The 13,975-nt window shown below is 39.6% G+C and overlaps 1 protein-coding gene across 4 annotated transcripts in view; it reads left to right on the top strand.

Moving 5' to 3' along the window:
• The window catches only part of klhl20 (kelch-like family member 20), a 43,482-nt gene that overhangs the window by 3,483 nt on the left and 26,024 nt on the right, over positions 1-13,975 (top strand). Inside the window, exons 2-6 of one of the 4 annotated variants that reach the window (XM_044218586.1) lie at positions 1-64; positions 5,477-5,517; positions 5,567-5,734; positions 5,894-6,002; positions 8,968-9,174. In XM_044218586.1, coding sequence (XP_044074521.1) covers positions 5,580-5,734; positions 5,894-6,002; positions 8,968-9,174 — 471 coding nt within the window. In that variant the 5' untranslated portion in view covers positions 1-64; positions 5,477-5,517; positions 5,567-5,579. Of the gene's footprint in view, positions 65-5,476; positions 5,735-5,893; positions 6,003-8,967; positions 9,175-13,975 lie in introns of all 4 variants that reach the window. The other 3 variants (XM_044218584.1, XM_044218587.1, XM_044218585.1) reach the window with 3 other exon arrangements.

Raw genomic sequence — 13,975 nt, 5'->3', positions numbered from 1 at the left:
GTTAACCTCAAGGTGTGGGGCCGAACATTGTTATTCAGTGCATGGACCCAAAACCAATGCGTAGGTGGGTATGGTATGATCCTTTCTCAGAATGAAAAATCTGTGGGCATTAGTTCCAGACTCTCTCGAGACTGTTAAATAATAATGGCTTTTAATAAAAGCTTAGATTTAATGTCACCACCATGGCAGGTGTTGAATGTCCATGTAGGCTGAAAGAGTTTTTTACTCAAGGAAAATCCTTTGTACTGAAGAGCAAAAAATGTACAATTATCCACTATAGCAATGAAAATGTTTCAGAATGAGAACCCCCCATGACTCAGTGGCACCCATCCTGTTATGTCACCACTTAAGCTTGTCTACAAGACAGACAAATTCCTGCTATACACTGCCCGTGATCAAAGACTAGTCATTGGGGGTTCTACCCAGAGTTCCCCCAGCCCTTTTGCATTGCTAAATCTTTCATTTAAGCCTGGGGTTGGTATCTGTCCTCTGACGAGTTAATGACCCAATGGAGAGTTAGGTGGAGGGATGATGTTGAGCAGGAATAGGCCTGTCGCAATAATTACGTTATCGTCTTACTGTACGATATATGGACATGACCTTGATCATTTTTGCTGACCTCGATATTGCCTGTTGTATTTACATGTGTGTTTGTTTAGCTAAGAATGTCACCAACATTTTAGCCAACATGATGCCAGAATAAACAGCAGGGTTTTTCCCTGCCATTATAAAACTTGAGGTGCAGTGCTTAAGCGTTTTTTTCACAGCGCCTAAGCCGAATGAACAGAAAAAACTATGCTGCTCTCATCGTCTGCTCTCTGTGTGGAGATTCACTGTAGGTGGGGCTCAGGCAGTTTGTCTTTCCACACACACCAACTTGGCGATTTTCTCGCTAGATTTCGTTACTTTTCAAACCCTTTTTAGCGACAGTAATCGAACCAAAGTTTGTGTTTTATCTGATACGTTATAGAATTTGAATCAATAGTGTTATCAAACCTGTCCACTCTCAATTCCAGGTATACACAATACCAGCATTCATTTGTGATGTTGTAGGGTTAGTCGAACTTGATTTGCTTCGCCATTGTCTCTAAAACAGACGCCTGTGTGCGCACGTGAGTAAATGCACCAACACACATGCAGTGTTGTCTGGTTCCGGTTCCGACTGTAACAGCAATATTTAAATATTACTAATGCAACAAGTATTAAAAATATATTTATTTTGGGGTGCACGTTTTGCTGTCCATATTATTATTTATATGTTAAAAAGTAGGGGTGTCACGATCGTCCAAATCCATGATTTGATTTAACTTTAAATTTCAAGGTCAGGATTCGATTTTCGATTTAAACTTTTTTTTTTCAGCACTGACAGCTATGCCATTGTTAGACTATCGTCTGTCATCACAAAATACTCTGCTCAGTTGAGACTTTCTTGGTTTCCAAGAAATGACTCTTGCAGAACTGGAGTTCTGAGAATTTAGACAGAGTGAAACCTCTTTTTAGAGTTGCAGCTTTGTAATTTGCCCCAGAAAGTCTGGCGTTACCTCCTGTACTCGGGTCCAGTCAAGGCGACAAGCCACCGGGACTGGACGGCCCGGACAATGAACGTATGGTTAGTGGGTAAATGGCGTGGTGGGTCAAGAGAGGATCCGGAGGACAGATGGCCTAACAAACGGTGGACTTGATGCGCTGCCAGGCGTTGGCAGGCTTGCGACGGACTGTGTGTGTCCCTGGGTGTCTTGTAAAGCAGCTGCAGGCTACCGGTAAGCTACGCTGTCTCTGTTTTGAAGTGTTTTTTTTTCTTTGGACGCACGCCAGTAGGCGTGGGTGAAGAGAGAAAAAAAATACTCGGAGAATCGCCGATCCTGCTTTTGATTTCGAAGCTTGAAATCGAGAACGCCAAGATTTGTTGCCAATTTCTCAAAATGGTTGCAGATAGTCAGTAGGTGCGGTGTGTGGGGCAGGCAGGTTTGAGCTTCTTTCTCACTCTTTCTCTCTGGATCTCTGGATTAGAGTGTTCCTATAGCTTGTAAATATTTAAATAGTTCCTCTCCCTCCCTTTTGTAGATTTTTTTTTTTTACTTCAAATATACTATGTCCCTGTAGTGAGTTTGTGATTATTTGGCTAAAGATTTCTCTATCTCTCCCTTGCAGCAACCAAGTGAACCCCGTTGCTTTATTAATTAAAAAAATTAATGTGATGGAAATGCCCTTAAAATGACAATAATATCAGTTATCACAATTATTGCTGGGAAAATATATCATCCAACAAAATAGTTATCGTGACATGCCTAAGCAGGAGTTTCAAACCGTTCTTTTCATAGTCTGAAAAACACACACATAGGCCTACTGAAAATAAACTAGTGCCTTTACAATTAGGGGAACCACCAAGTCCACAACTCAAAACAAAAAATTGCACTTAATAAACCCGAGGGCCCCCAGTACTAGGGGGAGCAGCGCATCTCACAACAAGCCCCCCCCTGTCTGACTCTCTCTCTCTCTCAAAACCCACACGGCAGCAGCAGATGGGCGCCCAACCTTTGAGTCTGGTTCTGTCCAAGGTTTCTGCCTCTTAAAGGAAGTTTTTCCTTGCCACTGTCGCCAAATGCTTGCTCATGGTGGGATTTGTTGGGTCTCTGTAATTATTATTATAAAGAGTACGTTCTAGACCTGCTCTTTAGGAAAAGTGCAGTGAGATAACTTCTGTTATGAATTGGCGCTATATAAATAAAACTAAATTGAATTCTCTGCCTATCTGTCTGAAAACAGCTCTATTAATATCTTTCATTTCATGCTATTGACACAAACAGCTCCTCAAATTAACTCCAGAGATTCCAGCAATGCAGATCCTATAACTGTATGACCAAAACTCACTGCATAGCCGTCAAGCCGTCACCACTTAAGCTTGTCTACAAGACAGACAAATTCGGTTCTACCCAGAGTTCCCCCAGCCCTTTTGCATTGCTAAATCTTTCATTTAAGCCTGGGGTTGGTCAAAGAAATACAAAAGCAAACTTATGTTTGAACATTTGCAACTACGAATTATGTCTTACCTTGCTGTTTTTGTAATCAAAAGTTGTGTTTGATCGCCTAAATCAAAAAGTAATCACTTCTCTAATTTCTTCTGTGCCATCTTGAATCCATTTCAGCTAGCTTGTATACAGTTGCATTGCATGAGGAAAGTTTATGAAGATGGCGATTATGTGGTCTATGGCTGAATTGAGTACTGACATCAACCAAACTAATTTCATCCTGTTTGTCTGGCTGAGAGGAATCCATAGATATATCATACGTGACTCTGGGCCTTTCCATTGTGCATTTATCTGCCTGTATAGCATGGAGTGCTTCATTCATATATGAATATTGATCAATAGTCAGTGTGTTTACTATATTTCAATGTTTTTGGGATATTTATGTAGTAACATGGCTGTATGGAAATAAATAGTGTTTTGAAGTAGAAGTCCCAGTAAACAGTCAAAAAGTAAACAGTAAACATGGCCAAATATGGAGACCGCATGAGTATGTCTTTTATAAATTGTATCATAAATGTTGTTTTTTTGTGTATTTTCTATCACATTTATAGTTACATTTGTAGTCAAGCAGTAGGAGAATACATCCAGCTGCATTATTAGCCTCTGGATCCTTGTTATGATGATTATATTGCCTTGAAATTTAGATTTTAAATTAGGGATAAAAAGGCTGAAAGTTCTTTCTTTAACTCCATTTACTCTGGAATGGTAATAGAATAGCTGATTCATTTTGGGTTTGTTATTTAGGCGCCTTTTCCTAGAAATAGGGCTAGGGTTTAAGAGGTTTTTAATGGATGTGCATGACAGGAATCCAGGGGAAAGAGATAGATATTGTGATTTGTTGGAAAATTTTGTGCTCATTTAGTAAGTAGCTCGCAAATATTTATCTTGACACTTTTGTATAAAGTAACCACAAGGGATGAGACTCCCTCGATGAGCAGTTCTGCCATCAGTGTATGAATGTGTGTGAATGGGGTGAATGTGATATGTAGTTGAAGCGCTTTGAGTAGTCAGAAAGAATTTCCAGTTCCCGTCCAATTTTTTCACAATTGAGAATGACTTCCGGATGGGAGCCGAAACGTCTTGATTCTGAAAACAGTGTCCAGATGACTACGACTGAAACCTTTTCTACGATAGAACACTCCTGGACGAATGAGGGACTACACCGTCTTGTCTAGTCAGAAAGACTAGAAAGGTGCTATATAAGTACAGTCCATTTACCTCTAGCTTGTATATTTAATGCATTGTATCATTCACATTAAGTCGGGAGGACACAGGCAGGCTCGCTGCGGTGAAATGAAATATGAATATGGCTTTGTTGTCTAAAACAAAGTTGACCGGACCTTGGCTGTCTCTAAATCCAAAACCCTGTGTGGAGTTTCAAAACAATACAACTCCACAAACTGCATCCTTTAAAGGGCAAACTGACTCAGTCAGTTAGATAAGTTTACACTGGCCGCTAGATGCCAGTGATCCAACTACTGAGACATTAGATCAGGTGTGTGTAATGTATTTACAAGAACTTGAAACCCAAACATGTCAAAAATACCTGTTGGCTAACATATAAACCAAATGCATTTTCCAGATGTAGAATATAGTTCAATTTAATTTATTTATATAGTGACAATTCATAACAGAAGTCATCTCATTGCACTTTTCCTATAGAGCAGTTCTAGACCATACTCTCTCTCATAGAGAGACAGAGAGAGAGACTTTTGAAATTCAGAATTTCTCTCATCTCACATAATAATAATCAACTTTATTTACATAGCACCTTTCATACACAAAATGCAGCTCAAAGTGCTTTACAAAATAAAAAGAAAAGAGCAGACATATCATCAGTCAATACAGTTAAAAAAGGAAGGAAGTAAAATAATAAACAATTTTATATTACTTTACTTTTTATTTTTAAAAACTAAGTAAAAAACTAATAATAAAAACAAAAGTCTCTTAAAAGCCTCAACTCCAGTAGCAAAGAAAAGTGAATGCTTTTCTTCTGCACTTAGGTAAATTGTGACCTACAACATCCTACGCAAATGTTTCCAAACACTGCAGGAATCCCCTGATTACAAAATTAAAAATTAGTTTTAAAAGTTTATATTAAACTAACAACATGATTGCGGAGCTAAACAATATGAGTTACAAATACGAATACCTTTTTATTGTCATTGTACATTTATGAGATTCAGTTTGCCGTACCGAACTACATAGGAGGAATTGAACATAAATATATAATATTAACATGAAATATTAAAATATCAAATATATAAGGTAAAATGATAAATAGGCATGGAAAGATGTGTGCATAGGTCACAGTCTTAGATGTCTCTGGATGTGAGACGGAGCATAGGTCCATGTATGTGTGTAGAGTTGTGTTGCAGAGTTGTTAAGATGTCAAGTGAAACCAAAGATATATTTACTCAATTATTGCCCATTTGGTTCATCTTTAGGGCCACCAGCGCACGCCAAGACGCCACTGGAATGGACATCACCAGCCGCTGTACTCTGGGGGACCCCAACAAGCTCCCTGAAGGGGTCCCCCAGCCTGCACGCATGCCATATGTCTCGGACAAACACCCACGGCAGACCCTGGAGGTTATCAACCTGTTGAGAAAACACCGTGAGCTCTGTGACGTGGTGCTGGTGGTGGGTGCCAAGAAGATTTATGCTCACCGTGTGATCCTGTCTGCGTGCAGCCCCTACTTCAGGTACAAAGAGACAAATATTGTATTCAGCTCACTTCTGGTAAAGGAAAATATATCTGGTAATGAATTCATTAGCCAATTAATTAACATCAAAGTTGCAGGTGAAGTATCTTGAGTGCTGGCTGTAAAAATACTATCTCTTGATTTCCATGTTCTCTTCAGGGCGATGTTCACTGGAGAGCTGGCAGAGAGCAGACAGACTGAAGTGGTTATACGTGACATTGATGAGCGAGCCATGGAGCTGCTCATTGACTTTGCCTACACCTCACAGGTAACAACAGTAGCTGTGTTTAATTGATACTTGGCATTAGCGATTGGTGATGTGTTGTTTACAGTAACGTTTATGGTCACAAAATGCCATTTTTCGCAATTGATGAGAATGCATAACCATATTGATAGGATGCAGATACACATAAAACACAAATAATAACTGCATAAGTCTTTACATGCTTTACTATGAAGCACCTAAATCATTACTGGTACAGCGAGTTGTTTTTAGTTGCAAATGTTGAATTGAGATTTTCTTTGTGTAATCAAGGTAGGTTTTGACAAGTGATTTTAGGTTAAATACACCAGGAACACAACGGTCTAACTGCTGCTAGTCAGTTTTTTTGGCAAAAACCACATCTTAAATACAAAAGAACATTACAAACAAATCTACAACAAGGTTATTGAAAAGATCCAATCAAAAGAAGGATACAAGATTTCCAAGACACCATAAATACCTCAGAGTACAGTAAGGTCTGTCATACAAGATAGCTGACAAATTAAAAACCAATGTGAAGTGTCTTAGTATGGAGTCAGGCTATGTGCAGAAATGTCAGTTGAAACTGAATTTGGAACATTTATATTTGAATTTGTATTGTTTAACTTGAATAATTGCATTGAAAAATTGTATCTGAATAGCATAATTTGAAATTGAATATATTAGTTTATAACTGAATTCCAATAAACTTGGAACTGAATGTAATATTATGGAATTGAATTCAGTTGCTCTGAAACTGTATTTGATCACTAAAAACTGTATTTGATCACTAAAAAACAGAACTTGCTAATGCCAAGTTCAATAGGCCAAGATGCAAAATAGTAACAGTAACAGTAAAGCAACTTAAAAAATGGCAAAACTTACAGGTTCCAAATTTGAAGTAATTGTTGATCCATCTTTGAGCTTCAGTTTTGAAGTGAATCCTTCTTTGTAATGTTACTGGTCCTTGTTGAGAATGTAGTCTGAAGCAAAATGGATAGTGCACACACAGTTTTCCAGGAGTGAAGGAAATGGTAAAAAACATAAGTGGTGATTGGCCAAAAAGGAGTTGTGTAAATCTGCCCTTGGTTTCTTCCTCAACGAACAGATGTGTGTCTCAGTGAACTGAAGTTGAATTGCAAGAACTGAATTTGAATTGTGAGGATCAAATAAAGTTTCAGGGCAACTGAATTCAATTTCATAATATTACATTCAGTTTCAAGTTTATTGGAATTCACTTCCAAACTAATAAATTCAATAATTTCAAATTATGCTATTCAGATTCAGTTCTGCAATTATTTAAGTTAAACAATACAAATTCAAATATAAAATAAAGCCGCAGGAAGCAATGAGCGGGTTCAAACCTTTTTTCGCTCAAAGGAAGGAAGTAGCTCACTGGGCCAAAATTAAAGCCTCAGGCAGCAACGAGCAAAGTCACTTCAGCTTGCTTAATTCTGTTTTGAAAGGAGTGAAATCAATCACACACTTGTTCCATCAACACAGAGCCTGCAGCTTTTCAATTATTGCCCACTCAGAGTTCCGGCATTCGTCCTCCCTTCATTGGATTTGAACGAAACTCTGTGTGTATGTTCAGGAAATGGTGGAGGATGTCTCTGGTGAGTTAATCAGGATTGCTCAAAGGCATCTTGAGTTACAGGCAAATGTGTGATAGGCCACGCCCACTCGCACCAATCAATATGAAGCCGATTTTGGTTAATACTTACCCCCAGAGCATGCACACCAAATTTGGTGAAATTCTGTCCACCGGGTTTTGAGGTACAGTTCTTTTGTGGCGCCTCCTATGGGTTGAGCTCAAAATGCTTTGGCACGCCTTAGATATCTCCCGAGATTTGTGATGATTGGACAAATCGTTAATGAGTTATGGCCAATTTAAGCAAAAAAATCCATCATGGCTTTTTTGCAGAGCACATTGAGCTGGACTTGTGTGAGAAATTTCAAGTCAAAAATTGCATTTTTGGGCCTTCATTACAGTTCCACCATGTGGCCGATTGGGCTCATATTTCTATGGAAGCACATGCACATAATTTCTAGTTATTGGGCCAAGTTTCATGTTTCTAGCTCATTCCAGCTCACGAGAATTTGAGCCGAAGTGGCAGACAAATAATGATGATAATAATAATAATAATGATAATGATGATGATAATAAACCAACACAAACTCCGTAGGGTTCTACCCCTTCATGGTTTGAACCTTTATGATTCAAATTCAGTTTCTAGTGACAAATATTTCTGCCAATATCAGGCCACCACGAGCCTCCAGAACAGCTTCAGTGCTCATTGCCAAGTCTGTGGAACTCTATTGGAGGAATGAACACCATTCCCCTACAATGATAGTCTCATTTATATATACAGCCTTTATTTAATCCGGTAATCTCATTTAGATCAAGATGTCTTTTGCAAGAGAGACCTGAGTACAGTAGATGGTAAGAAAGAAAAACATAGCCAGACATACCAAAAGGATATATAGCATCAGAGATAGTCACAGACATCACTAAATAGATTTGAAGATGAAAGTTTATATTATATAATTTGGTGTTATGGAGATGGTGGTGGAGAGCATTGTCTTACATGTTGGTCCAAAATCTTCAATAGGTGTGAAACAGGGTTGAGATCTGGTGACTGTATCATTTTCATACTCACCAAACCATTCAGTGAGCCCTGGTGCCCAGAAGCATTTGCATTTGATATGTTTCTCAACTCTTTTATTCAGGTTTTTCTTTTTAATTTGTCCCACATCTGTAAGAAATTCAAAAAATATGGTGCAGCTGTAAATCCAACTAGAGCATCCTCAAACTAAGTGTCTGTGTGAGGAGGCCATCAAGAGGCACATGGAGATGGAGCTGCAGGGTTCCACAGCTGAGATGGGAGTCACTCTGCAAAGAAAAACTCTCACTCAAAGGCCTCACCAGTCGCAGCTTCATGACAAAAGTATGTGTGAAGAGTGTCTGATGTCCTGACCTCCCTGCTCCTAGGTGACTGTAGAGGAGGGAAACGTCCAGACGCTGCTCCCCGCAGCCTGTCTTCTCCAGCTGGCTGAGATCCAGGAGGCCTGCTGTGAGTTCCTTAAGAGGCAGCTGGATCCCTCCAACTGTCTGGGCATCAGGGCCTTCGCAGACACACACTCCTGCCGCGAGCTGCTCCGCATTGCAGACAAGTTCACCCAGCACAATTTTCAGGAGGTAAAAACATGGAAACGTGTAGTCCCCTAAAATTCTTAAGTCACATGTTGCACTATGCTGTGTCCATATTTTACACTTGATCTCTATTTAAAGCTATACGGGCAAACATATTTAGACCTACATTTTTCAGTTTTATTTTTTTTAAATTTTGGATATAAAGACACACAGCACAACTATGAGTTAGTATATTTAGAGCTATACTTTCCTTGTCATGCACACAGGTGTGTGTTTAAAAACTCCCTTCTCTCTCTCCCACCTTATTCCTTATTCTTATTCCCACCAATATTCTTACAAAAACTAAATACAGTTGTGTGAAAAAGTGTTTGCCCCCTTCCTGATTTCTTATTTTTTTGCATGTTTGTCACACTTAAATGTTTCAGATCAAACAAATTTTAAATATTAGTCAAAGATAACACAAGTAAACACAAAATGCAGTTTTTAAATGAAGGTTGTTATTATTAAGGGAAAACAAAATCCAAACCTACATGGCCCTGTGTGAAAAAGTGATTGCCCCCTAAACCTAATAACTGGTTGGGCCACCCTTAGCAGCAACAACTCCAGTCAACTTACAATGAGTCTTTTACAGCGCTGTGGAGGAATTTAGGCCCACTCATCTTTGCAGAATTGTTGTAATTCAGCTACATTGGAGGGTTTTCGAGCATGAACTGCCTTTTTAAGGTCATGCCACAGCATCTCAATAGGATTCAGGTCAGGACTTTGACTAGGCCACTTCAAAGTCTTCATTTTGTTGTTCTTTAGCCATTCAGAGGTGGACTTGCTGGTGTGTTTTGGATCATTGTCCTGCTGCAGAACCCAAGTTCGCTTCAGCTTGAGGTCACGAACAGATGTCCGGACATTCTCCTTCAGAAGTTTTTGGTAGACAGCAGAATTCATGGTTCCATTTATCACAGCAAGTCTTCCATGTCCTGAAGCAGCAAAACAGCCCCAGACCATCACACTACCACCACCATATTTTACTGTTGGTATGATGTTCTTTTTCTGAAATGCGGTGTTACTTTTACTCCAGATGTAATGGGACACACACCGTCCAAAAAGTTGAACTTTTGTCTTGTCAGTTCACAGAGTATTTTCCCAAAAGTCTTGGGGATCAGCAAAAATGAGATGAGCCTTAATGTTCTTTTTGCTCAGCAGGGGTTTTCGTCTTGGAACTCTGCCATGCCATGTCTCTTTCTTATGGTGGAGTCATGAACACTGACCTTAACTGAGGCAAGTGAGGCCTGCAGTTCTGTGGATGTTGTGGGGTCTTTTGTGACTTCTTGGATGAGTCGGTGCTGCGCTCTAGCGATAATTTTGGTCGGCCGGCCACTCCTGGGAAGGTTCACCACTGTTCCGTGTTTTCGCCATTTGTGGAAGAGGGATGCTATTACAGCATCACAGCACATTGCTTTTCAGAATACACGGGTACAAACTTGTCACCTTTTGGTGAAAATCGGCGTTTTGAATCCAAAATACGTCATTTGTGTGATTCATGTAGATCTGTGGGGGGGTTCTGGGTGAATCTGAAATGAGAACTTCTGATTTGTCAAAAAAAAAAGCTCCTGGCTTTTGTACTTGGCATGTGTAACTCACCTGAGAAGAGTGAAGACTGAAAAGTGCCGTCTCTGGGAGGTCAGTTTTTGAAGAGGTTATAGAAAATTGATGTACCATTTTTTTTTTAAGGCTGACATGTTGTAGTAGGCTTTTTTCAGTAGGCAATTTCAGTGTTTGGGTCAGGGCCGGATCTCGGGACTGAAAGGAGACAGCGCCTGAGCTGGAGATATTTCCAGAAATCTGTATTTGCCAGATTGTGATATTGTTTCAGACATTCAAAGGTAACCATATGGCCATTTTCATCTGTAGGTCCCCCAGATGCAGGATCCCTGCTTGGGCACACTGGGACCAGCAGAATGGCTTTTTGGCTATTCTGATCTTAGAGTTAAACCATACTGATGCTTTAGACTTCAATGAGGGATTACTTTTTACATACCTGTGGGCCATTTTCCAACTTCCCCTTAAAAATTCTAACACTGGGTTATGAACTGGCAAAGACCGACCTGTCTGCGTCACAAATGTTTCAATCTGAAAGGGCTCGAGTATCCCTTTTTTTCAATTTCCACCCAGACAGGGGCTCTGTGAGGAGGTTAGTTTACTTTTTGACAGTTGTACAAGTGAGAACAAGGCTTAGTGAATAGGAAACGTGGTTCGTGATTATTGGCAGCTCCATTGAAGTTAGCGACACCAGCGACCATAGTCAAATGTATTCCTGGGGCCAGAGTGGGCGACACTGAATCCTTTTTAAAACTGCTGGTTAAGGATAAGCGTAAATACAGTAAGATTGTTATTCATTTCGGCAACGGCTACCAATTATGCCAATCGGCGGTCACTAAAATTAATGTTAAGTCGGTGTGTACATATGCAAAGACAATGTCAGACTCCGTAGTTTTCTCTGGGCCCCTGCCAAACCTGACCAGTGATGACATGTTTAATTATCTGTTTTAACCACACCCTCGACCTTGTTTTGATATATGGCATTGAAATTGAACATTTAAGAATCTTTCCACAGTATCCTTTTTTATCGGACCATTATTTAATAACTTTTGAACTCTTATTACTGGACTACACGCCCTGAGGCAAAAACAGGGCTAGATGTCTATCTGATAGTGCTTTAGCTAAATTGAAGAAAGTTATTCCATCTGCATTTAATTCAATGCCGTGTCTCAGCCGTTTTGAATTGAATGTGCCATTTTTCGCCATTTACAGGCTCCGTACTTTAAGGAAGTCCTCCTAGAGAATTCATTTAAGGGAGTGTCCGTGGTGTAGCGTAAAATTTAGATGTTTCGCCATGAAAACAGAAGTTGCTGTAACTTGAGTGTACATGGTCACATCTGCCCCAAACTTCATATGTTTGATAAGAGTCCCACCCTGAAGACATCTACATGCCAAAATTCACTCTTAGTCATAACGCCACCTATTGGCAACAGGAAATTACATGTTTTATGCTTTGGTGTACTCCTCCTAGCAGGTTGACCAGATCCACCTCACATTTGTGTAGAAAAGCCTTAAAACATTGATGATGCTATATTGTGAAGCTTGTGAGTTTTCATTGAACGCCATTGCCGTGGTAACGTATTATTTGCCATAAAAAACAAAACCGTTATTGAGGCACTAAGGATGCTTGAAATCTCACTAAACTTGGCACACGTGTCAGAAACGGTGTATTTTGTTGTCTGATTTGGGTTGCTGGCTTGGATATGGCAAAATTGCTTGTTAACACAGCCCCTGTGGTATGTTTCACCTAGATGTACGAACTTTGGGAGGCAGATCATCTCTAGACTTAAATTAAAAAAAAAAAAAAAAAAAAAAAAAAAAAAAAAAAAAAAAAGCCTCTTGGAGCCATGCCCTAAACCCAACAGGAAACCATGTATGAATTTAACGTGCCATTTACAGGCTCCGTACTTTAACAAACTCCTCCTAGAGAATTTATTGGTGAATTTTATAGATTAAAAAAAAATTATGTTGAACTTCTAGAGAATGAATCCGATCGACTTCATATTTGGGCAGTGTAGTCTAAAGAGCTTTCTGACGCTAAATTGCGAAGCTTTTTGTAACTCTGCATAACTCTGTTGTTTTAACTTATTAAACACATCACCAGCAGTTCAGCATATAAGGATCTTTGCTTATTTTAACCTATGCACTCTCACCTGTTTTTAAATACTGAGCTTACCGGTGTATAATGGTGAAATTGAGAGCCACTACTTCTCAGAGCATTGTAAATATTAGAATGTGGTAACAAAAGCATAAGCATTATGTGTCTTTTTACATATATAGTAGTATATACTTGTTTTCTGATACAAGAAAAGCCACTATACACACATTTACTTCCACAACTATTTATTTACCTGCAGAAATATAAATGTGCAAAATACAGTGTTTGTGTGCTTCAGCAGGAGGCATGGGACGAGGGCTGCTGGTGGTTGCAGGCATAAACACACTAGTCTCTGCAGCCTGCAGTTCAGTGTGCCTGCCGGTTTCATCTGAAAAACATGTTGAAAAAAATAAACGTTGTCTCACTCCAACAACATTAACTAGATATCATTTTGTACGATCGATTTAGCCAACCCTTGTCTTAACCACAATGCTACACCATTAGCGGTTGGCGTTTGCATGTAATTAATGTTAGCTTTTGGCTAAGGTAGCAACAGCATGACAACAGTTAGGGTTATAGCATTTAACAAGCAGCATATGTGTAATTTACCTTCAACCGACTGGTCAACTGTTTCCGTGTCTTCCACCACAGCTTCCAAGAGCACAGTAGCTGAGCCGCTGCGCCAGAGAAGGCCGGCCTGTGATCCAGCAATGCATCGATCCAAACAGTCAAACAACTTGCTGCTCCACCGGTCGGAGCTCGACCAATCAGAAATGTTCAGTGCAGCAACCCCCGAAAGTTCCAGTTCTTATAAAAAGTACTACCCCCCGAGCAGGGACCTTTTGGGGGGTAAAATAATGTCCCCGGAACTTAATTTAGACCCTGGTCCCTTTGAGTTCCTCCAAAGGTTTCTAGTCCCTGGGGAAAGTTCCTGTGTTGGATACGCAGCTTAATTGAATAAGTAAATAACTCTTTTGCCCTGTCTCCTATTCCATCTGATCCATTTAGTATCTTCATTGGTATGATGTAATCCCATTAACTTCTAAATTATCCAACTTTGTGAGACAAAGGAAGACTCGGGATATAAATAACATAACTGAGAATTTTAAGTGTCCATGGTTATTACAAACCGAGAATATAATAATGATAAAAAAT

The sequence above is a fragment of the Siniperca chuatsi genome, linkage group LG13, assembly GCF_020085105.1.
Source record: "Siniperca chuatsi isolate FFG_IHB_CAS linkage group LG13, ASM2008510v1, whole genome shotgun sequence".
Lineage (NCBI taxonomy): Eukaryota > Metazoa > Chordata > Actinopteri > Centrarchiformes > Sinipercidae > Siniperca > Siniperca chuatsi.
This window is presented reverse-complemented; position numbering and strand designations above follow the sequence as displayed.